The 25891-nt window shown below is 42.1% G+C and overlaps 1 protein-coding gene across 2 annotated transcripts in view; it reads right to left on the reverse strand.

The window, feature by feature from the left end:
* Positions 1-10987: 10987 nt before the first annotated feature.
* Positions 10988-25891, reverse strand: part of LOC123939014 (regulator of G protein signaling 7 binding protein) — a 100821-nt gene continuing 85917 nt past the window's right edge. For both annotated transcript variants that reach the window (XM_046000866.1, XM_046000867.1), the window contains exon 6: positions 10988-15028. In XM_046000866.1, coding sequence (XP_045856822.1) covers positions 14937-15028 — 92 coding nt within the window. In that variant the 3' untranslated portion in view covers positions 10988-14936. The remainder of the gene's footprint in view (positions 15029-25891) is intronic.

The following is a 25891-nucleotide window of genomic DNA, read 5'->3' on the forward strand; positions in this document are numbered from 1 at the left end:
GAGATGCCAGCTCCATGCCCAGCATGAGCCCAATGGAGGGTTTGATCTCACGATCCTGAGATTATGACCTGAGCTGAAATCAAGTCAGATGCTCAATGGACGGAGCTACTCAGGTACCTGCCAGTGCCAATGTTTTTGATTTGTTTGTTTCATGATCGTCTTTCTCTTTCAAATTATGGACTGTTCCTCCCTATGTCCAGTGAACCTTGTTTGTTTGTGGTTAAGAATAAGTAGTAAAACTGATATGAGTGTTATCTGTTGACTAATGGCTTCAATTTAGGGTAAATGTATAAGGAGCACACCACAGGCTTTAACATTAGGATTTTTTTGGCGGAATAGGATTTGAACAATTTACCAGGTTTCCCATAATCATCAATATGCCACTTTTTGGTAGAACCGTTCACTTCCATAACCATATCATTTTACATATCCATGAAGCAAAGCGAATTATAGATTCAGTAAGAATACAGTCTTTCTTTGACTCCATTTTGATATTTTTTAGGCCTCTTACCTCTTATTTGAAGGTGGTTCCCTGCTCTATACTAAGTCATATAATCTCAAGTCATTGATAGACTCACCATAGCAATAGGTAGCAAGGGAAAATCTCTACTTGATTACAGTTTGAAGTATGCAATTGCACCAGTGTTCTAGAAACTCATGGGTATATAGAAATCCCTTTCAAATCTGTGAGAAAGTCAAACACAGAAGTGATTTCTGATGTGACAGAGGGGAAGCAGGAAAGCTTTAAGGACAGGGCTGCTGGAGGAGGTGGGAGGAACAGCCTGGATCAGGTACCACAGTTGGGGTTCTGAACTTTTGGGGTAACATGAATGCTGGCGCCACCCTACCCTAATGTGGGATTTATCCATATGGATGATGGCTTCTGATGTGAATAAGGGACAAAATGAAACTTCAGAGACATACAGTGTACTGTTTTAGTGCATAAATTTATAGTAGGAGAGTCAAGGGGCGCCTGGGTGGCTCAGTGGATTGGGCCGCTGCCTTCGGCTCGGGTCATGGTCTCGGGGTCCTGGGATCTAGCCCCGTATCGGACTCTCTGCTCCGCGGGGAGCCTGCTTCCTCCTCTCTCTCTGCCTGTCTCTCTGCCTACTTGTGATCTCTCTCTCTGTCAAATGAATGAATAAAATCTTAAAAAAAAAAAATGGAATTGGATTGGAACAAATTCAACCTGACAAAACTTTCCTGTTCAGTTTTTTTCCCCTCTCTTTTCTCTGAGATACCTAGTGCAGTAGATGGTTCCGATGGCTTTTCCTTAGGCATGTTATTCCACTTTTTGGATGAAGTAACTGACGCAAAGTAACCCACGGTCACATAGAATGAGGAGAAAGTAGGCTTCTGTGGTTGTGCAAGAGCTAGAATAGAAACCCATAGAAAACTCAGAGCAGTCTTCTCCTGGCTACAGTTTCCTATGTGGAGTAATATAATGGAGACCGTAGCTTTGTGAAGTTTTGTGGAAGAGTGAAAGAGTTTCTTTATATAGAAGTTGCTCTTACAGAGTCAAGAGTAACAGCTGAGACCCAAGCACTGTAAAATTGTTACTCCATAATGGCATCTTTTGACAACTATATTAATTTATTGCTTTTGGATTATTTTTCCTCAGTAGGTATTGAGGAGGACAGAGCTTAAAGAATTTAGATGAATACATAGGGAAATCTGTTAGGCAGTCTCAGCCTCCCTGTTGATGAGAAGACAGGAGTTGCCAATTAGCATGTCAGATACTCTAAGAGAAATGGTAGAGAAATGATGGTTTTGTTGACTGAAAAGATATCCACGTATGTGACATATTTGGTGATATATTTCATGCTGCAGATCCTTCCTCTCCTGCCCCTGATGGCTTAGATTTTTACCCGAGATGGCTTTGCTGAGCCCTTACCTCTTTCCCGTCCTGCTTCCTTCTCGCCCTCACAGGTGTTTCCCAAAGAGTATTCCAAAATAAGATAAGATAAGATAAGATAAGATGAAATACATAAATCCTTATTTTAGGATCTGCTTCTGTGAAACTTACCTAAGATGGTGGGTACTCAAGCAGTCTTAGGAAGCTGTCTCTAGGATGGTCTTCCTCACCAGTCAGAGGGCAGTGAGGCCTCCAGCCATGATGACACGTGGAGCACTGAGCTCTGGCATGGTGTAGCAGTGCAGTTGCTAAGACCTTCACCTCTTGGTGAACTTGGATGGGACAGAGGTAGGAGGGAATGCACTGGCTCACGTGTGATGTCTCTACATGGGAGAGCTAGCAGTTAGGGGGGCTGTGGAATTGGGTGGACATCACTGGGAGAAAATGACAGGCTCAGGGTAATCAGTCAACAATTTCAAGCTGAGTATGAGGGTCAGTGGGCCTTTGGGTAAGAATTTAAAGAGGCTGTCATGTCCTGTAGCTGGAGGGCAGACATCCCTGAAAACCAGACACTAGACTTCATGGTAAGAATGGCAGGCTTTCAGAGCAGGCTGAATTCTCAGTATCAGAGTTAAGGCCCTGATAGAGATGGAGATCTGGAAAGGGAACTTCTGAATATTTTCATGTGAGCGTCTTAAGTCCCTAGATTGTCCTGAGCCCTCTGGGCCTGAAGACACGGCCTCCTCTACCTTGTGGAAGATAGGGTCCTTGTTCCCTCTTTGAAAAGACAATGTAGACCCTTCAAATGAGACCGGGGCCTTATAAGACAATGCTAGCTTTTCCCAAGATCTGCCTTCATTTCCTTTTCTGGTTGAAAAATCGATAGTGATGGTCAGCTGTACAATAGGCAAGTCCTGGGCTTAGGAAGGGGGGTGATGGATAATATATCAAAGGTGCTGACTCACATGGACCAGCAGAACCAAGGAAAGCATGCCTAGGAGTGGGTACAAAGCAGGCTGGATCAAGGGTGACAGAATACAAAAGACAAATATGAGGTCGCTCTCTCATAAGGTAGGATTTTACACTTTGATAAGGGCTCTGGACGGTGGTTTAAATGTGCTAATGTTTAGGTACTTGGAAGCTTGAAAAAAATGATGAGCTTCATTAAATAAGGTTGAGATACCAAAACTCTCATGGCTCAATAGAGAGGAAAGATTTTGCTGAAGTAAATCCCCTCTGAGACTGGAAAAATCCCCCAGCTGACTCTGTTCTTTGGGAGGACCCATAAACCATTTACTTTCCAAGGCAATAGGGAATGTGATAATGAGGGGAACAGCAGCATCGGTAAGGGGCTCAGTAGTGTCCTTCCTTTATAGGCCAGGCTGGTAGTTAGTGGCTGTTCTTGAACGGGGCTGCTCGTTGCAGTGGAGAGGATCCTGGATTGGAAAAGGCTAGATGAGAGCACATAACCTTCATAAGCAAGGTGAGGATAATTGCTGTCATGGGCAACAAGATCAGAATAGCACAGGAGAGGCTGACCTGCAGGCGTCTTTGGAGATGGTCAATAATGGTGATCATGTATTCCTAGGGGTTAGACAGGCTATTACTATATATATATATATATTTCATATTACTGTATAACTAAATTACTATATAAATAAATATATAAATAAATTTTATTACTATGTGTGTATATATATGCATATGTATATATATATAGACAATATATATTAGACAAGCAGAAGACTGACATAGCCTCCCCCAAAGGAAAGTAATAATCTCTTACTCAATTTCTGGACCTGAGACAGCTGAACCCAAATCCATCTATGGAAGGAGCTGCATAGATTTTAAGACAAACCCTGCAAAACTGCCAAGTTTATAAAGTAGTGATGCTTCTAGTCATTCCACAAAGGGTCCTGTATCCATTCACCTAGATAACCAAACAATTGCAACAGGAAATACCTAGATCTTTGAAGGGTCTGCGTTGACACTGCTACCCCGGCATCCAGCCCTTGTCGGGGAAAAATGGAGGGAGGTAAGGTTCATAAATGGAGTCGTGGCCCATATCTGCCTTAACATGGGTCACTGTACCCATGGAACCACCCAGCAATCTTTTCTCTAGTTTCTAAACGTAAAATTTGGTGGACATACTCAGAAATCACATTGATTTCTTGACATACAGAAGAAAAGCTGATATAAGTATTTAATCAAAAACATTATCACAAAGATGATGGAAGATGGAAGAGATTCAGTGGTGGGGTTCTTGGCATATCCCCCATTTTAATCACCAGTTTGGCCTCTTCAAACACCAGATGGATCATGGCAGATGAGGAGCATGGCCACAGGCCTATCTAAGAAGCTCCTATATAGCTGTGGTTCCCATTGTGGTTATCTTTACTAGAACAGATTAATACAGCCTCAAGAATATGCCATGAGGCTTTAACACAGTTCCAAAGATCTCCAGTGACTGTGCTTTATGGACAGAAAAAAGTTGTAAGAAATTAAAAGAGGATCAAGATAAGAATTTTGAAGAGCATTAAGATTCTAGAGACGCGGGTGCCTGGGTGGCTCAGTGGGTTAAACCTCTGCCTTCGGCTCAGGTCATGATCTCAGGGTCCTGGGATCGAGTCCCACATCGGGCTCTCTGCTTGGCAGGGAGCCTGCTTCCTCCTCTCTCTCTCTGCCTACCTCTCTGCCTACTTGTGATCTCTCTCTGTCAAATAAATAAATCTTTAAAAAAAAAAAAAAAGATTCTAGAGACGCTGTGGGTCCCTCATAGGAGTTGCTACTTTTATTTTCCCTGCAACATATTAACTAGCCTTAAGTGTTCCCAGCAGAGGTTTTATGGAATCAGGTGGAGATGAGGTCCCTAAAAGCCCCGGCTGGGTTTTTCAACCAGCGAATGCATACACAGTATTAGAAATTATGCCAAATTGTTATGGGCTTTTATCTAACAATGAGAACACAGAAAATGGAACTCTGTGTATTCATTCTATAATATTATCACTTAGTAGCTGTGTACAAGGGTATAGACCCATTCCATGCTCTCGGATGACCTTTTGGAACCAAACTTCTCCACCACTAGTAGATCTCACATGTCTATAGCATGCTATGTCCTCATTGTATGATATTTGTTTTCATCATTCAGCATTTTGGTACAGAGGGTTTACCAGACTCTGCTTTCGCAGATGACCTTTGGAAGTAGGCTTATGTACCTTAGATGAACTCACCAAGGCTCACAACAGCATAGTCCAATCATATTGATCTGAGAGTTTTTTCTAGAACTCTCATCACATTTGCCCATCAAGTTACCTGGACATGGTTCTTTGGTAAGAACCACAAACTTGAGAGGACAGGAGATACACCTTGCAGAGATGAGGGGCACACTACGCCAGTGCAGTTTTTAGTTGAGTGATCTGGGAAATGCTGCAACATGTCCTCCACAGCAAAAACAAGTTTTTGTCCTTTGCATCTCCTACCACTAAGATAGAAACCTGAAATTTGGGCAGCGTCTTTACATTTGCGATGCAGCATATTTCATATGTGGGGTGGAGCTCTGACTTACCTTTGGGCTATATTAAGACTACTAGTTTTAAGTTGGTCCCAGAGCAAGAAGGACCTCTGCAGCAGGTTTAGTCACATGGGCCATATCATTTGGCTGAGGCTGTCGTACTGGAGGTATCTGGGCATAAAAGGATGATACGGACATTGTGGCAAACTCCAATAAAGGAGCCCTAACAAAGCACAGACCCTTGGAATTCTAGAGCAAGACCATGTTATCAGTAGCAGAGAAAGATAGACTATTCAACAAGCAGCTCCTGGCAGAGATGAAAGCTGTAAATGGGTCCAACACACCTGGCAGAGTAATGGGTCCCGAATCCCCGAAACCTGTAAATATGTCACTTGGCAAGAAGGAGTTTGCAGATGGGATTGTGTTAAGACTCTTCAAATGGGAAAATTAGCCGGGATTATCTGGGTGAGCCCAACAAAACAAGTTCCCTCTAAGAGGAAGGCAGGAGAGTCAGAGTAGGAAGGATACACAAAGATAGAAGGAGGAGTCACAGAGAGGGAATTAAAGCTATGCTACTTCATTGTTGATTTGAAGATGGGAAAAGGGGCCACGAGCCCAGGAGTACCAGAAACCTCTAGAAGCTGGAAAAGAAAAGGAAATAGATTCTCCCCTGCAGCCTCTAGAAGAAGACTTGCTGACCTCTTGACTTGAAACCAGTGAAACTGGTTTTGGGGCTCCAGAAATGGAAGTGATAGATTTGTGTTATTTTTAAGCCGCTAAGTTTATGGTAATTTGGTATAGCAGCAGCAATAAGATACTAATACAAGCCTTTTCCAGCAAAGTTTATTTAAAGCTGTTCTTGAATATCCCTCCTCTTGGCAATAGAGACTGACTCTGTGCGTTCCAGATAATACCATTCCTTCAGGAGAACAAACTGCCAGGTGGTGACAGGTGGAGACCATATCCATCCTGACTAGAATTTAACTACTTTCTGGATAGGAGTTTGCCATTTTTAAATATATATTTTATTTATTTATTTGACAGAGAGAGAGATCACAAGCAGGCAGAGGCAGGCAGAGAGAGAGGGGGAAGCAGGCTCTCTGCTGACCAGAGAGCCTGATTCAGGGCTTGATCCCAGGACCCTGAGATCATGACCTGAGCCAAGGGCAGAGGCTTTAACCCACTGAGCCACCCAGGCGCCCCAGGAGTTTGCCATTATTGTCAGCAGTGCTTCAGGCAGCCCCAGTATTCATTGATTCGCTAAGTGTCTGGTCTACCAGCATGGGATGCTCTATAACATTGCCTAAGACCAAGGGCACCATTTTTTAGCCAAGCATCAGTGAAGACATGACTGTGGGATCTGCTGTTCCTACACATACCCACCAAGAAACTGCTATCCTGGTGGAGTGGTGACATAGCCTCTTAAAGGAGAGGATGCTGTATAGCCTTGGGACAGGGCAACCTATGGGATGCAGTCCACTCCTTCCATCAGTCGGTGGTCATTGTATGGCTCTGAAGTCATGGGTCCAAAATTCAAGGGGTAAGAGTAGGAGTGGCTCTAGGATCCACTAAAGAATTGAGCTGTCTATCTGGGGGTCCAGAATCTGTGTATCTAGAGGTCCTGAGTTGTAGAGGGAGGAAATAAGAGTCACACTAAGTTTTAAGCTACCACTGCTACATGGTGACTTTAGGTTCCTAAGGCCAGAAAATTCGTAGGCAAATAAAAGAGTGACCATACCAGGTTATTGGCTCTGATCATCAACAGCAGGGAGAGTATGTTTGGCACTCATATGACCCACTGGGTCACGTCTTGGTATGCCCGGGTTTAACTGTAAATGGGCAAGGATAGCAACTACATTGTACTAAGGGCGGGATAACTAGGGTCTTGGGCCACTTGGGGGTCAGGGTCTGGATCATTTTATCAGGCAGCTCAGAAATGCTAGAATGAAGGGAATCTAGCATGGATTAAGAGGAAGCTATGGTTCATCCCACTGTCCCTCTTTTCGTATAGTGAACTGTGATAACAGAATCCAGAAGAAGCTATACCTGGGTGGAGTAAATCAATGTGGTGAGTGGGTCTGAGCAGTGCCAGGGGCGAACTGTAGGAGGCACCGTGGTACATGCCCAGGTGTGTTTAACTGAGCCACAGCATCCCTCTCTCACTTGCTGTAAATGTTGGTTGCTAATGGCAATATGTGCTTTTTTTCTCTTTTAACACCTAGTTTTTATTCATTCAACAGTATAATGGTTTTGTTCTTTCATCTGGTTACATATAGCTGTAATGGAGTTCATTTCTTTTCTGCTGCTCTGTAGTAGTTGGTGTTCTCAATCTAACACAATTTACTCTTCTGCTCTATAGATGGAGCTTTGAATTGTTAGTGGGTTTGGGTCATTACAAATAATGTCCCCATGGGTATTCTTTTTTTTTTTTTTAAAGATTTTATTTATTTATTTGACAGAGAGAGATCACAAGTAGGCAGAGAGGTAGGTAGAGAGAGAGAGGAGGAAGCAGGCTCCCTGCTGAGCAGAGAGCCTGATGCGGGGCTCGATCCCAGAACCCTGAGATCATGACCTGAGCCGAAGGCAGAGGTTTAACCCACTGAGCCACCCAGGCGCCCCCCCCCCATGGGTATTCTTTTACCTGTCTTTGAGTGTACACATACATATCTGTTGCATTTCTACCCAGGAAAGTATGGAGTCACAAGATGCACATCAGATCTGCAGTAGTAGGTAATGTCTGAGTGTCTTCTGAAGTGGTTTGTGTCCTGTGAAGAATTATTCCACCACTCTGTGGGCATGAGATATTTTTCTATATGATCTTCTGGAAGATTTATTGCTTTCCTTTTATCTCTAGATCAGTAGTCGACTTGGAATGAGGTAAAGGTGAAGTTTAAATGTTTTCCATATGGAAATCAGTTGACCATTTGATTGAAAAAGACGGTTTATTTGAAAGAGTCCTCTTTGTGCACTGTCCTGCAACTCTCAGTATCATGCAGTGTTTCCTTTGATGGATTTTTTTCTCATGAAAGAGCTTTGGATCTACGCAAGTAAGTGAAGAGTGAATAGTTATTTGGTTGACCCTTTTGTGATAGTAACATTATCATCTCACTTCACTAAGGAAACTGAGGCTTATAGAAGTTAATTAATTTAGTGGGCAGGTTCTCCTGAACTAAGATTCTCATTATGAGTGCCTTAAATAAAATAGAAGTTATTAATTAATTAACCAGATAACAGTGTGGAGATGGGTGATTCAGGTCTGCTAAGGTACTTTGCTGTCTTTATGTGGTGTCCATTAGTGGGTCCAAGACTCTTGTTCCAGCTCCCACTCACGTGTTCTCATTGCAGCTTAGTGGGAGGGGAGGGTGAGCATGGAAATGCATGCCTCGTATTTTAGGGATGTTACTTGGAAATTACACAATTCCACTTGTATCCTATTGGCCAAAATTCACTTACATAATTCACTTACATAGCCACATCAAACCAAGAGAGCCTGGCAGAATGGAGTCTTTAATTTAGGTGGCCAGCATCTTGCCAAAATTTGGGGTCTCTGTTTCTATAGGGAGGAAGGAGAGAATGGATATGGGAATTGCTAGCCATCGTTGAATACTTGGTTGTGGCACATCTGAGATTCAGACAAAAGCCTGTGTACCTCCAGGCTCTACTGTACAGCCCACGACAACCCAACCGGACTGCCACAGTGTGTCTCCTTGAAAAACTTTAGGATACCTTCCTGTCAGAACAGAATTCCTGGATGTCTCTCCAGACATGTATAGAATTCCTTTGATTAGAAAACAAATTTATTTAACTCAGTGTTTTTTGTTTTTATTTTTATTTATTTTTTAATCAGGAAAACTGATTAAATTTCAATACTCACGGCTATTGTCAGAGAAAATGTTTCCAAAGCCTGCTTTACTCCTTCCACTACTGACTTTACCTTCACTTAATTCGTTCTTTCTCTCTTCCTTTCTTTCCCCCATCCCCATTCCCCTCTTTTTTGGCTCACTATTCTGTCTTCCCAAGGTTATGGTGCCCTGGTGTTTCCTTTCCATGTCCCCACTGTCCACACAGTGACAATGAGGAGTCAGTCCAGGGGTTGGTGGGGAGGATGAGAGCAAGTGGGGTCACAATGTCTCACTTTTTCATTTTTTTAAACTTTTATTATTAGTTTTTATTACACAAGGGTTACATATTCATTGTAGAAAAATTAGAAAACACAGAAAAGCAAAAAGAAAAAATAATCACCCATAATCCCACTACCCATAAATAACTACTATTAACATTTTAGTGTATGTCCTTCTAGCTTCTTATGCATATATATATACATACATAGATATATTTATATATAATTTTCTTTTTTACAAATATTGTGTCATACTATACATACTGTTTTATAACGTGTTTTTTTTTTTAAATTTAAGATACATCGTGAACATTGTTGTTTATTCCCTGAAAAAATTATACAGATACTACATGCTCATTGTGGAAAACCCAGAAATTACAGATATGCAAAAAGAAAATATAGTTGCTCCAAATCTCACCTCCCGGAGATAGATGCTATTAACATTTTAGCAAATATCCTTGCAGATGCTGTAATGCACACGTGTATATGTATACTTTTAAAATGGAAACATACCATATTCTTCTGTAACTTCCTTTTCCATTTAATAATATAGCTGTTTATTTCAATAAATATACATCTAGTGCTTACTCTTAATTGGTGGGCAGTATTCCATTGAAAGGATATACCCTATTTAACCAACCCTATATTGTAGGCTTACTTATATTTTTAAAATTTTTCCAAATAATGCTCCTATAAACATCCTTTTTTAACATTTTTTTTGAATAATGCATGAATGTACCTTAGTTCATTTTTCTTGGCTTTTTTTGAGGAGAATTTCCCTAAAGGGAAGTATTTGGCATACACAAAAAATATATTGCCAAAATATTTTCCAGAAAGATCAGATCAATTTACACCCTTGTTGACTGTGTGAGAAAATGTTCATTTTCATACTTCCTTGTTGTCCCTGGGAACTATAGTTCTTTATACCCGTTGTCTGTCTGATACATAAAAAAGAATATATTATAAGAATTTGTACTTTTGATTACTAGTTAAATATTTTCATATTTATTATTAGTTCATTACTTTAATTTATGGTACACTGACAGTTTGTGTCCTTGGCTCAATTTTCTACTCAAAAGCTTGATTCTTTTTGATCATAAAATGTTACTTATTCATGCATTCATTATCCACTCACACAATAAATATGTTTTCAGTATTTGCTTTGTGTCTAGCACTGTGTTAAGTATTGAGGATATAACAGTAAGCGAAATAGACATAGTTGCTGCTTTCTTGAACTTCCAGTTTAGTGAAGAGAAACAGACAAACAAGCAATAATTTTAAAAGTGCAATGAGGAAACAATGAAATGGGAACACTTGGTTGGGCAGATTGTAAATCATAGAAACTTTCCAAGGGCAATGGGGTCTTGATACGTATTAGAGATCTATGCATTTCGTTGCGTATATTTCAAATTTTGTTTTCTCTCAATTTGGTCTGTTAATTTTTACTGTATAAGGGTTCTGTATTTTTAATTGGTCAAATCTATCCATCTTTTTCTTTTTGGTTTCTTCCTTTGTTGTCCTGCTTAGAAAGACTTTTTTTTTTTTCCCATAGTGAAATTATGTAAATATTTGTCAATATTGCCTGCTGGTCCTTTTATGTGCTTATGTGTTTTAATGTCTAAATCTTAACTTCACCTAGAATTTATTCTGATGGAAGTTATGAGGTATAGATCTAGTATTTTCCCCCAATAATTAGCCAACCAATCATCCTTAATTATTAAGTAATCCAAACTTTTTCCACAGATTTGAAATACCATCTTTATAATGCACTCAATGCTTCTGTGTTCTTGGGTTTATTTCTGATCTTTATATTTAATCATAATGATTTATTACGGGCCAATAGCATCACTGGTTTTTCTCATCCTATCTATAGTTATCTGAAAGCTGAGCATTTTGCATTTGGTGACATTCTAGAACACAAAGAGATGATAGACAGTGCTTAGGTATATGCGTGTGGCAAGGGAAGTGAGTCTGGATGGTACTCTTAATCCTTTCAACTTTGAGACTTCCAGAATCTGAATGCCATATGGGATATTGTTAATCTGACCCATTGTTTGCTGTCTAAAATAAATGAGCTGCCTTTACACTCTGAGCATTTATTTTCCCTTCTTAGTCTAAAGCTCAGCATTCGGTAGGTGGCAGTATTGCCCTACAGTAAGTAGCCAACCGTTATAGGAGCACCAAAGAACAAAACCATCTGGCAGGGTTTTAGAATTTCCCTAAGAGCTTTCATGAGAGGAGGCATCAGGGCTGTGCTACTTCTAAAGTCTTCTTTGTACCCTTGAACAATGGCTCAACCAGAATTTTGCAGTTGATCTGTTCCTAGAGGCGTGCAAGACATCAGGGGACAGGTATTTTAAAGTGATACCTTGACCCTGTGGGCATTCGCTCACGTACCTTATCCACAAGTATCTCTGGGCCCCTCCACTGACTGACTTAAAGCCTGGAGTTGTGGTTTTAAACAATAGGATTGTGGTGGGATTCAGATGATTTTTATTTTCTTTATACTTGGTGGTATGTTCCTGATTTCCCACAAAGAACATATATCGCTTCTGTAATCTGGAAAAAAGAAAACGATGAATCAACGCGGGATATTAAAATTGGGGGGGGGGGGGCAAAATGGGTGACGGTGTGCCAGAAAAAGTTGACATCCTTTTCCAGTTTCAGCATGTGAGGACATGCAATGGAATGGGTTCAGTGTTTTCTCTTTACCCCTAGAGATCAGCTCTGTGTTATTGCTAATCTGGAAGCAAATTACCAGCAGGAGGCTGAGATGGTAGACTCGCATCTCATGGACTACACCTGAGAAAGTCCTTTGGTAGGTGAGAGGAGAGTGGGGTCAGCCCCTAAAGAGAGGCATTGGCGCATCCAGTGGGAGGTGGTGAGCTCTCTATTGCCATTATGAGCCAGCGCAGGTCATCACGACTTGGAGCACTGAAATTCGTTTTAGAACCTGCTAGTGAAAGAAGATCTATAAATCTTGGAGTGTGTCCACATGAACTATAAAAGCAATCAAAGTCTGGGAAACAGGCACTATGAATAAAAGATAAGGTGGCTGAATTTATTTACCTCAGATATGGAAAGCCTAGCTGGAGAATTAGACAAATTCCCATCTCCATGAACAGCTACCATAGCCCTCCCAGACCTGGAGGTGAGACCTGAATTTATTAACAGTCTTCAGTTGTACAAAGGACAATGGCACAGGAGGTAAGTGTTCCTTTCATACCGAGACTAAGGCAGAGTGAGCCCAAATTAACCAAGCAGAAGTGATTTAGGTCAAGCATTTAGAGGAACGTGCTGAACACCAAGGTTGGATTTATCGGTTAATAATTTTGCAGGAATTAATAGGAATGAGATTGAAGCTAAGGGTTCAATATAGTGTAAAGGTGCGTGAGGGCAAAGACGGGAGCTGAGAGCAGGTCCAACTGGGCTGCTTTATCATTTCTAAAACAATGGACCTTAAGTGAATTGACCACATGGGACGAAAATGAACCATATTCAAAAAAGATATTAAACTTCAATCAGACCTGATTTATGAAATCAGGGTTTGCATACCAGATAAATCTGGGAGTGGTTACCTGCTTTGCAAGGGGGTATTCATTCTGAGTCTCTAAAGAGCATATTCCAACAACTGTTTTACAAATATTGGATTTAGAAAGTTGTGATTTTCTCATATAACTTTCAAAGATACCTCTTTATATGAAGTCAGGCATACCTATAACCATGTGTCAATTACAAGTTCACTGGAACAGAACTCTGGACTCCAAGAATAAGGCCAAAAATCAGCTGGTATGATCTAAGAGACTGCATAGCCTTTTGAGATCTTTTCTAACCCTCTAATCCTTTTGCTTTCTCTTGCTAGAAGAGAATTCCAAGTATAATCTCCACAACATCAGATATTAGGTTGAACCATATGAAATTGCCATTTTTGTAGGTCAAACAGTCAAATACCAGCAATTTCATATAGGCCAATCTAATACAATAATTATTCCAGTAGTTCATAAACACCTATCTTCATCTTCACTAAAGCTAACAGCTTTAATGTATTTAGTTGTTGGGTCAAAAATATTGGATATCTAAATGCCTGTGCACAGAAGTACCGAGAAAGTATAGGGTTGGGATTAAAGATGCATCTTGGATAAACTACCAATAGGCGTCTAGCTCATCCTTTTATTGGATTAGACACTTGTGTCTCTTGTCTGTCTTGAGGAGTCCTTAGATTTTTGAAAAGAAGAGAAGTCCAAAGGCCTGATCTTTCAACCCATGGGTAATCCTGTTTAGGTAACGGGCCAAGGAAGAACAGGGGAAAATACAACACAATTTGTACCATGTTACAAGTTTAGTGAGGAAGATCGTAAGAGAGCTGTGAGCGGAAACACAAAGCGTGTGGCTTCCTCCTTTCTAAAATATAGTATTGCTTAATGTGTCCTGCTTTCAAGATTCTAAGCATAAGACAAGACACCAAGTACACACTGGAAAAGTCATATCTGCATAGTCATCTAAAATGAGACAAGCTTAGCTTAACTAAAAAGATTTTATTAACGTAAAATGTTAAATATTTTTACGATCTGAGCTAATTCCAGCATGCCCTATAAGATTTAACACTATGCTGATGCGCAGACATCATGCTTCAGATTTCAGTTAGAACAAAATGTGATAATATTCAATTTTACATTTGAGGGTAATTGTATATGTTACTACACCATTTTCTAACTGGATTACTTCATTCTCCAAGAAGCTGAAAAAGACACCATTGGATCGAAAGGAAATTAGTTGCCCATATGCATTGTACGAAGATATTAGGATTATTGTGTATTTACAAAATTTAAATATGTTTCATATATGGTTTCTGTTGCATTATAAATTAAGATATCTTTATGTAGAAGCTCTTGGATTCTGACAGAATGGAAGACTGAATGTAAATGAGTGCAGACAAAGCAATAGGTGAGGTGGTATATGTTTGGTTATAATATTATTCCTAATAGTATTGATAGATTGGATTTTTGAACACAGTTTTGCAGTTTTAGATAGATTTCTATGTTTAAAGACTCATATATGATAAATTGTTCACATGAGAACAGCAAGAGCTAAAGATATACTATTATACATGAAATAATTTTTCTCTGTATAATACATTTAAAAAAACCTTGAAATAATTTAAAAACCATAATTCTTGCATCTGTCATGGTATGGTTTGGAGCAGACATGCGCAATGTCAGCTTTAAAAATCCTTTTAAAAACAGCCTGCTTTTTGAATCTTTTTTTTCCCTTGACAGCAGCTGCTTTCAAATGTAAAATCATTTAAAACGGTAGGGGGAGGCGAATAAAAGTAATAAGGAAGCATAGAAAACATAGTCAAAAACCAATAATTGTGGTTCAGCTGTCTGGAGGTCCTCAGGTTCTGTGATATTTTCGGGTCTTCGCAATGGTGGGTTTCCAGGAGGAGTTGTCTAGCTTGACACCAGACAACACAGCCCAAAGAACCTTCTCTTCCGTCTTCTAACCAGGGGGTAGGGAGTTAGATTTAGAAGACTGCTGTCATCTGTGATGGGACAGAATGTACATATGAGTGAATTACAGACAAAATAACCTGGGTTTGATGAACTGGCTTTTAAAATCCATCAGCTTTTGAATCAAGGTCTCTTGACTTAAGCACAATTGGCCATTTCGGACCAGATAATTATTTGGTTGGGGTGCTCCTGAGCACTGGAACATTTACTAGAATCCCTGGCCCTACTTATTCAGGTGTGACAACCAAAAATGTCCCCCAGATTGCAACGAAATGTTCTTTTTTGGGTGGTGGTGGTTGGGGTGGGGGTGTAAGGGACGTGGGACCAGCACTGTAGCCTGCAGTTGAGAATCATGGCTTAGAATTAAATATAAGCTGCTTGGAGGCACTGTTTTAGAAAGAGTCCCTGCTTTGGAGTAAGTTTGGCCTCTTTTCTAGACCCACCTCGGCTAATTCCTAGCTCTGTGACTTTGAACATGTAACTGGAAGCTTGCTAAGTCTCCGTTCTCCCGTGTGTGAGACAGGCTTTCATACCACTTACCTTAGATGAAGATTGTATGAAATAATCTATGAAAACATGAAACTTGGCTGGTATCCTATGTGCCTAGCATAGGGGAAGCACTCAGTAAATACAGCTTTTATTAACTCTTTTCCTTTACATAGGGCCATTGTCTTGCTTCTATTCACCTACTTTATGCCTCAGGAAGAAGTTTCTCAACTATTCCTTGCCGAGTTTTTGCCTACTGATTTTTTTTTTTTTTTTTAAGATTCTATTTATTCACTTGAGAGAGAGAGAGTGAGAGAGAGAGAGAGTATGAGAGGGGAGAGGATCAGTGGGAGAAGCAGACTCCCTGCAGGGAGCCCAGGGGACTCCAGGATCATGACCTGAGCTGAAAGCAGTAGCTTAAGCCACTGAGCCACCCAGGTGTCCCTAATTTCTATAGATTGTCTATACACAAGGGCATTCCGAGAAGATTTCCAGCTGTTGAATTTATAAGTTTTAGTTAAAATTTTTAACATAATGACAAGGAGAGGAGGAAATAAACCAGTAAGCCAAGTTCAGTTGAGGGAGCTGTGTTTTAAAGAAATAGTACAGCCCCAAAGAGAGGTTGGATCGAAATAGCCTGTTGCAGCAGAACTGGCAGTCTGGTTGGTCCCAGAGGCTGGAGAGGGACCACACAGACCTGACCTGGAAATTGCCAGTGCGGGGAGCACTAGGATGTGATCAGAATGGAGCGAGGCACCACAAAATGATTGGTGGCCTCTGGTAACTCTTACGCACCTAAGCTTTTGCCAGCCTAGAACAGAGCCAAGGGGCTCCCTCCTTTCCCCATCCTAACCTGAAAGATACAGGACCTTGGGAAAGAGCCCAGAATCAGGAATTGGATGAAGGGGGCAGAAAGGGAAAGATGTGCCCCACTTCAAGAAAACTAGTTTGTAGCTGAGGGTGGGTTCTCTTGATTACTGAGCCTAGACATTCAGTAAACTGTCAAGAACAAAAACAAGTTCCGGCTTCCCAGTCCTCTTATGTGGATTGTGTCATCCAAGTGTCTGGGCTTTTCTTCCCATACCCCAAAGGCTGCCATGTGTCATACTTATTTGTACATGAGCCTCACTCACCAAGTCGACAGTGTTGCTTGGAATGGTGCCCTATGCTCTACTTTTAGATAGAACCAGAGTAGCAAGTCAGCGTCAGGGAAGAAAGCAGGTGCCCCAGCTGAGCATATCAAATTAATCAAACACCGTGCACTCTCCTGGTCTCCACAGATTAATATTCTCTCTTAAGAATTCATATTCTGAAAATGTGGAGAAAAACAGGACGCTCTTTGTCCTTTCTGTGGTGAAAAACATTTCACTATACTCTGGATGTCACCATTTTGAGACTAAAAATAGGACATCTCTCTTTTATACTTACACTTGCCCCAAACAGTTAAGACTTGGAAAGCAAAGTCAAACACTATATGTGAGCCTCATTTCTCAGGAGAATCTCTCAGAGACGAATCATGGTCTATTTAGAACAGAAAGAGATGATAACTCACTTTCTCATCAGTTTTAGGACCCTTACTTTTTAAACCACCAGACTGTCAACAGACTTAACCTAGCTGGAAATGGCAAAGTTACAGCAGACTCTGAAAAGTAAAGATTTGCATCTTTTGGGATCTCTTGGGATACTGACTATACTTCCTGAAACACAAATTTCCCAGGAATTCAATGATTCCTTGAACAGAATCACCATAACTACGGAGATATTTATAGGGAAGAAAAATCTCTTTATTTTCATTTAAGACTTGGAAGATCTATTTCCTGAATGCCTATATATCCTTCCCTTTCTCCAAACACTTAAGAGATTTGGGGAGTGATGGAATGGGTATTTATGTGTTGTAAAAAGGCAATGCTGGTGTGTATTATTCCCACTACGTGAGGAAATGTCTACTACAGGCTGAATTTACAAAGAAACTGTGTATGTGTATGCTCTGGTATGTGTATGTTGTGGTGGGATGTTTGCTCCCATGTTCTCTTTTTTACGTATGAAAAGCACAGGTATTATACACAGATACTATGAGATCCGTATCAAAATAGACCTTTGTACCTGTGCACTCATTACAGTGAATCAAAAAACCTTTTGTGCTATTGGATTCTCCTTCCTCGGTCTTCTTTTCCTATCTACCTATCTATATATAGCTAGACAGATACACACATATATGTTCACTTGTGAGTGCTATACACACAAACACACAGCATTCGCATGAATAAGAAGTGTTAGAATTGATGAGAAGGTGTTCAGATGTTAAGCAAAGGACTGGCTGCTTATTAAGGACAGCTGCTGGTTTGGGACATCTCTGTTGAGCATTGTGACACCTTCCCCTAACCCAGAGATTGTCTGATCGTCACCTAGGGTTGAGGTGACACAAAAGCCCGAAAATTCTTGGCAGGAATTCAGAGCAGCTTTCTACACCCTAGGAAGCTGACACCGGCAGTAAATGCTGAAATTCACCAGCAGTAAGTACGCCTGGAATGGTTTGGAGTGAATTCAAGTCCAAGGAAAGATGTCTTTCCACATTGATTGAAATCCTGTCTCTGAAGTTACAGGCTGCCAAAAGACTGTGAACAAAATGGAATGTTTTCCCGACTCGTTCTCAGCTTTCTGGGCTAATCCACCTGACCTTACTGGGAAACCTTTGATTTTTATTGTGAATGTTTGAGAATTTTATAGCATCTTTTCTCCAAAGTGCATGCTCTGAGACAGCTGTAACCAAGGACAGTTTTAGATGTGAAAATGAAAAGTGGAGAAAGGGAAAGGGAGGGAGGAGAGCAGAGGAGAAAGTGAAAGAAAAGGAGAATATGCAATTCAGCCATCAGCAAGTTCAAATCTTGGTCATTTGAAGTTTAATTCCTAAATACTGCTAAAGCCAGGGACACCAGAATCCCCCAAGGCACAATGATAACCATTTCTATGTTGTTCACATTTCTTTTGCTGATATGAGATTTCTTACATGGATGATATGTAAAGAAACAGAAGGACATAAAAATAAGTTTTCAAATAATCCACTGAGCATTTGACTTGAAAGCTCTGTTTTCAGATAGAATCTAGAGAAGTGCTCATAATGTAACTGTAGTTGCAAATTTCTATTCCAGAAAAAAAAAGGGAGACTTTCAGCTAACCCAGTGCTTCTCAAACGTTAAGCTGCACTAAGCATCATCTGAAGGCATGTTAAACTACAGATCCCTGGCCCTCCCTCCAGAGTTTCCCAATCAATAGGTCTGGGGTGGCGCTGGAGAATTTAGATTTCTTACCATTTCCCAGAAATGCTGATGTTGCTGGTCCTGAGGCCACACTCTGAGAAGCCCTGCATTGATCAAAGGCCTGCTAAGTGCAGGCTCCATGTTGGGTGCTGGGGATTATATCAGATGGGTCCTAATACAAAGAGGGTTCTTGTTCTCAAGAATGTTTGCTTGAGTAACTACAAAGCTTCATTAAAATGCCATAAGAGAGGGGCACCTGGGTGGCTCAGTGGGTTAAAGCCTCTGCTTTCAGCTCAGGTCATGATCCCAGGGTCCTGGGATCGAGTCCCGCATCGGGCTCTCTGCTCAGCAGGGAGCCTGCTTCCCTCTCTCTCTCTGCCTGCCTCTCTGCCTACCTGTGATCTCTGTCTGTCAAATAAATAAATAAAATCTTAAAAAAAAATGCCATAAGAGAAATATGGATACAATGCTATGGGAATTCCAAAGGGGGGAATTACTCCCAAGTGGAGAAGGAAGAAAATAATTGTGGAAAATCATGGAGATCTTGGTATTCATGCTGGGCATGAGGAGAACTTGTACATTTGATGAAGGGGAGACGGGCTTTCTGGTTGGAGAGAACAGTGCGAGAACAGTCATGGAGATCAGAGGCAACTTGAATTTGGGTCCAAGTAAACAGTCCAGTCCGGAATGAAGGGTGAACTGAAAGGTATATGAAGGAGGGAATAGTACAAAACAGAAACACAAAGAATTCCTTAAATATGACTGTGCCCTATCTTGCCTCTCCAGCTTTACACATACCATTCCCTTTTCCAGAAAAGTCCTCCCTTCTTAGACAAATGCCAGTCCCTCCAAGATTAGCTTGCAATTTTCTTTGATTTCTTTCATAATGTTCTGATTTTCTTCTCAGTCCCCTTTGTAAACTGCAGTTCTTTCCCCTTGAAACTTAAACTGTGTTATCCCAGGACTCTTCTCTAGGCACACACTCCCGGGGTGGAGTCAGCCATTCTGACTGATGCTTAAATGTGTATTTCTAGCCTCCAAGTTCACACGTCTCACCTCGGCATAAGATTTGTACATCTACTATTCACCACTGAACATCACTCTTGGAAGTCCTCCATCTCCAAAACTTTAATCGTCCTCTGTCTCTACTGCTCCTCCTTTGTTCTCTCTGACTTGGTGAGTAGAACCCGCATTCACCCTGCTTTCCAGGTTGGAACCTGGCTTTCATCCTTGATTCTGCCTTTTCTCTTATGCAACCCATCCAATTGTTCATATCCTCTTCTCCGACCCCCTGGCTTTCGGTCAGATCTTAAGCATTTCTCACTTGGATTATTGCACCTGCTTCCTTATTTAATCTCTCCAGGGCTTCAGGATAAAGTCCAAACCTCTCAACATGAATTATAGGGGTCTTAATGATATAGACCCACCTACTTTTCTAGTCTTTCCTGCCTCTTTTCTAACCACTTTCCCAACTAATGAAGTGCTTGTAGTTCATCAAAAAGCCCTATTCTTTCATCTCCTCATGTACCTTCAATATCCAGAATCTTCTGCATAGACTGTTTCTTCCGCCCTACCTCTTTTTTCTTTTTCTTTTTTCCATCTCTTTCTTTGGCTAACTCTGATTCATCCTCAGAAATCTCAGCTCACTTTCCAAAAGGCAATTCTCAATACCAGCAACCCTCTCCTCCATCCCACACCCCAACCTTTTACAGCTCACATCAGGCTAGGTGAGATTCCCATATACCCTTGTAGTGACCTGTATCTAGCTATTATGGCACTGTTGTATTCTAAGCAGTAGTTTCTTTGTCTGTCCAATTGTGTGTGTGTGTGTGTGTGTGTGTGTGTGTGTGAGAGAGAGAGAGAGAGAGAGAGAGAGAAAGTTGTTTCCAGAATTCACATGCCCTATCCCCAAACATTATCCCAATCTCTAAGAGGGGAAACCTGTCATTTGGCCTGTCATTCCAGCTGATTCTCCTCCAGTCTGTTCCGTTGAGATAGAGAACCTCTAGAAGGAGAGATATTCCCAGACCCTGACACAGAACTTGGCACATTCTAGGTTACCATCACATGACAGATGATGGCAGAGACGCCAGATGCTAGGAGAAAACGTCTGTTCTTCCTCTAGTAGACGATGAGTAGGAAGGTAACATTTGTGAGTAGGGGCTGAACACAGAGTAATGCATTAAGAAAGTGATGTGTGATCAGTGATGTGTGAATTAATTGGAGAGAGGGGAAATACATATGGCATACTGAATCCTGGATGGAAAGTTGCAGAGATTACAAAGGACATGGAGCTGCTGGAGTAAAAACTACCCAGAGTAACATTCAGAGTCACACCAGACTGAAGTACACAAAGTCTTTCTGGGAGGCGAGAGGACCTAAAGGATCATCTTGAGGCTACCAGGTGCCATAACTGCCTCATGTTCTCCAGGCAGATGTCAGACACTGCTGTGTGACATGGCTAGAGTGGATATGGGGCCCCAGACTGGCGTGGACTGAGAGTGACTCTGGGGGAAATGTTCCTAGATCCAACTGAGTCTGGAGTTGCACTGTCCCCAGGAAGGGACCCATTCTAGAATAGATTCAATTCCCAACAGATCCACCTCAGACTGATTCCAGTGCCTGGTCTCAAAGACCAAATTCTAGGCAAAGGTGAACGTACAAACACATCCCACAGCATTCATTTAGTCAGAATTCTGGAAAAGGTGAAACTGTCTTTTGGGCTTAATTTATTTCTGCCAACTTGTTTTGTTTGATTGTAACATACATTTAGAAGATGCTTGCCCTTCACTTTCCAGTCTCCTTTTAGCCTTTGTCAGTAACCTTGCAGGCTCTCCACAGGTGGTTCCATTTGTAATCCATTTGACACAGCAAGACTATCATAATTAATGAAGCTCCCTACAGCACTGCCAGTGACCCAGAATGTAGGACAGGAGAGGCGCTGAAGCAATGGAAAGAACAGTGGGCTGAGAGCCAGGAGACCTGGACGTGGTCAGGAGCCTGCTGTGGGGCTCTGTAGAAAGAGGGCAGCTCGCCTTTCTTTTGTGCCTCTCTTTGTCTCCAGTCTCACACTGGAAGGATGGGAAAGAAAAGGCGATGTCTGAAAGGAGGCTGCAATCACCAACCATTAAAATTCCTGCTCTTGGCTACCTTCCTTTATTTGTCACTGAAAATCACTTCACAACAAACTGTTGTCAAGTCAAGTTTTGATTGTGGTAGAAAGGTGGGGGAAGATAGGACTGACTCTTTCAATGCTAAGGTGAACAAGAAAGGTTCTGAGGTGAGGACTAGGTGGAACCGGGAGAAAGCAGGCATCTGAGCCCTTCCTTCCAGGGATGTTCCCCCAAGGGCCTGCCCGCCAGGATCGTCACATGGTCAGGGTTTGAGGTAGGAACAAAGGGAACCAGGCATGGTATCTTTCCCTTTTTTTCTCTCTGCTTCAAACACACATGTAAATGGAGTAAAAAGAGAAAAGAAGAAACCAGAAAATAACCAGATGGCTTTCTATAATGATTTTCATCTAGTTACAAAGATGTTTTGACAATAAGGTCCTAGAGAAAAGAACTGGAATATATTTTTCCACTTTTCACTCCATACTGTTCACCTACCCATAGACTAAACAGATCAGTGGCAAAAGATTTCCAGGAAGGTCATGGGAAGAAGGCTCCTATGGTCTAGCATGGTATACAGAGTCAGAGGCATCTGGCTGATTTGTTCATTAAAACGCTGCCATATACATCTGCTAAAAAAAAATGTTCCCAGAGGGACCCAAGGGACCTGCTCTCCTTCCTTCAGGCTTTCTCAAACCCTCTGGTTCACACTCCTCTGTCTCCACTGGTCAGCTTGTAGTGACATCATGCTATGAGTCCCCACAAAACCTGTAAGAAGCTGAGATGTGGCATCTCATGCCAAGGGTCCTATTTTTCCCCTTAGTGAAGAAACATGAATTTCCCTGAATGGAAGCCTTCACTTCATTTTTTTTTTTTTCTTATTATTCAAAATCCTACTGCATCATTCCCTCCTGAACAGCTCCTTGAATCTCCTAGCTTTTTCCTTTTCATGCTCTATACAGATTTAGGGTTTCAGTCCTGAGTATCAATTATTTGGATTATTCCTTTTTCACTCATGTTTTTACTCATAGCATCGCTCATTTATTACTAATATTATATTTTGAAACTGTATTTAAAATTCTTTTTTCTGCTTATAAAGGGAATACAAAGTCACACAAAATATTTCTACTCTTCATGATTATAAAAATGTCCCAAGTAAATAAACTGAAATTTCTGTTTTTCCATTAATGCGTGTTTTGGAAACCGTTGGATGCATTTTCATGAAATGTGAAGGGGATGTTTGGGATGGTTTGATTTATACTAGAAACTACACGGCCCACGTGCCATTTACTCTGCGTGCCCTTGCAGCTGTCCTCTTGGGCAGCTGATAGTGAGGTACAGGGAGGGGGCTCCCATGCTGCCTATGGGGGTTTTGCCAAACATATAAAGAAACTAAGAACACCTTCAGACATGAACTCCAACTCCAAAGTCCCAGGGACCAATGTTCTGCACTGTGCGCTCCAGATTAATGAGCGGAAGCCCGGGCTATTCTGTTGGATGATGATGGGGCATTCTCCTGAGCTAGGCGGGCTGGCCGGCTGGTAAAGAATACCAGTAGCAGGAGCGCCTGGGGGGCTCAGTGGGTTAAAGCCTCTGCCTTCTGCTCAGGTCATGATCCCAGGGTCCTGGGATCCAGCCCTGCACCAGGCTCCCTGCTCAGCAGGGATCCTGCTTCCTCCTCTCTCTCTGCCTGCCTCTCTGCCTACTTGAGATCTGTCAAATAAATAAATAAAATCTTAAAAACAAACAAATATATATATATATATATATATATACCAGTAGCAACAACAGTCACCACAATAAAGCATCTGTCCAGTGTCTGCTCTCTGCAAGCTCGGGAGCAGACACAAGACCTGCGGTGCTTCATTTAAATCCCAACAACCCGCCGAAGTAAGTAATGCTCTTATCTCCTTTTCAGGGATGAGGAAATTGAAACCAATGGATCTTAAACAGACTTCCAGGGCACAAAGTTGGTAAGTGGCAGAGCCAGCATTCGACCCCAAGGGTCGTCTCCATCCAAAGTCCCATGGCCCCACCACCCTGCGTACTTCTAGCAACAAGCGCCCAAGCTGTGGCCCGGAGGGCTCCCTCCTCACTCCATTCCATCTGCTTCCTGAAACCACTGCGAGGTCTCCCAAGCCCTACGCTCAGGGCTCAAGCCCATTAGTCTGCTCCAGGCCCTGCAGGGCGTGCTTCGCGGCAGGTGACTGACGCCCCACACGCAGCGTCTTCCTTTCTGACACCCTGCCTCCAGCCCACACCGCTCAGGCCACGCTACTTCTCCGCCTCTTCATCTGGCGTTCTCACTTCCACCTCTCCACCTTCTGCCACGCCGCTCCCCGAGCCAGGCTCTCCAGCTCTGCTGCCAGGTCCTCTCAGAGCCAGGCAGCACCCTGTCCTCCCTCTGCTTTGCTCGGTGGAAGCCAGAGGAGTCTCTTTCTTACTCCAAAAACCCTTTCCCTATCCTCGATCGAGCGCTCTCGGAAGCGGACGCCCCTCGGGAGACTTCTCAGACCGCGCATGCTCAGTGTAAGAGCTGCGGGTCGTCCTTCCTACGCGTCATCAGATCCCCCGGGGCAGCCACGTCCTGCGCATGCTCAGTTTAAGTGCTGCGGGTTGTCCTTAGTACTCATCATCAGACCCCCCCCCCCCCACCCAGGGCAGCCAGCCAAGTCCGGTCCAGATTTCAGATTTCACAAACATTTACTGTGGCTGCCTGGTGTCATTCTACTGTGTTCTAGGCGTTGTTCTAGATACAGAAGATACAGTAATAGTTAACAAAAGCGTGTAGAGGCCCTTCCCTCATGGAAGTTAACATTCTAGTGAAAACACCTCTCCATTCCTATGTTAAGCTGTATATTCCCACAGAATAGCTCTGGGGACAGACTGTCTGGGATCACTTTCCAGCCGTTCTACTTAAGAGTCTGTGTGGCCTTGGCTGAGTTAGTTAAACTCTCTTTGCCTCAGTTTCCTGCCAGTTGGGAAACATTAACAGCCTTTCCCTCGAAGTTGTCATTAGAATTAAATAAGTTAATATAGTTAACACATGTGAAGTATTTAGGATAGTGGTTGTGACTTTGTGACTTGTAATAAGGCATGCCTTTGGTCTTGCATCCCATTCCTGGCTCAAAGCTCCTAAAACCCTTGGAATTTCCTCAGGGATGATAGCAATAGAGGTGTCTTTTGTTATGTTAATGAGATTACTTTCACAAAAACCCTGGAAGGATGGGGGCTGGTTGCTAGGAGAACCAAAGGCGTGATTAGAGGGTTGGAACTTTCAGTCTCACCCCTCAATCTCCCGGGGTCGGGAGAGGAACTGAAGATTGAGTTCCATTTCCAACTGCCAGTGATTTTTTTTTTTTTTTTAACTGCCAGTGATTTAATCAATCGTACCTATGTAATGAAGCCTCCATAAAAACCAACAGAGGACAGGTTCGGAGAGCCTCTGGGTAGGTGAACAGGTGATGTACGAAGCAGCGCATGCTGGGGAAGGGATGGAATCTGCTTGTCCTTCCCCAAAGCCTATGCTTGCATCTGACATTTGGCTGTTCCCGAGTTATATCCTTTTGTGATACCTGCTGCTCTAGTAAGTAAAATGCTTCTCTGAGTTCTATGAGCTGCTCTAGCAAATTAAATGGACCCATGCAGGGGGTCCTTGGAATTTCCAACCTGTACATCTCAAGTGGTGGAGGAGGGCGGTCTTGTAGCCCTTAACTTAGGGGATCTGGTGCGTCCGCCAGGTCGTCTCAGAATTTACATGAATTGCAGGACACCATGCTGGTGTCCACGCATCTCTTGGTGGTGTGGGAAACCTGTCCCACACATTGGAATTAGGTACAGAATCCAGTGGAGCACTGTAAGTTCTCAATTTGTTAATTATTATTACTTCTTTTAGATAACTAAACATCTAGATGGCAGAGGAGTTTCTTTGGAAATTTCTTTTTCATTTATTTATTAAAAGATTTTATTTATTTGAGAGAGATAAGAGTGCACTGCAGGGAGGATGAGGGGTAGAGGGAGAGAGAACTTCAAGCTGACTCCG

This window comes from Meles meles, chromosome 3, assembly GCF_922984935.1.
Source record: "Meles meles chromosome 3, mMelMel3.1 paternal haplotype, whole genome shotgun sequence".
Classification (NCBI taxonomy): Eukaryota; Metazoa; Chordata; class Mammalia; order Carnivora; family Mustelidae; genus Meles; species Meles meles.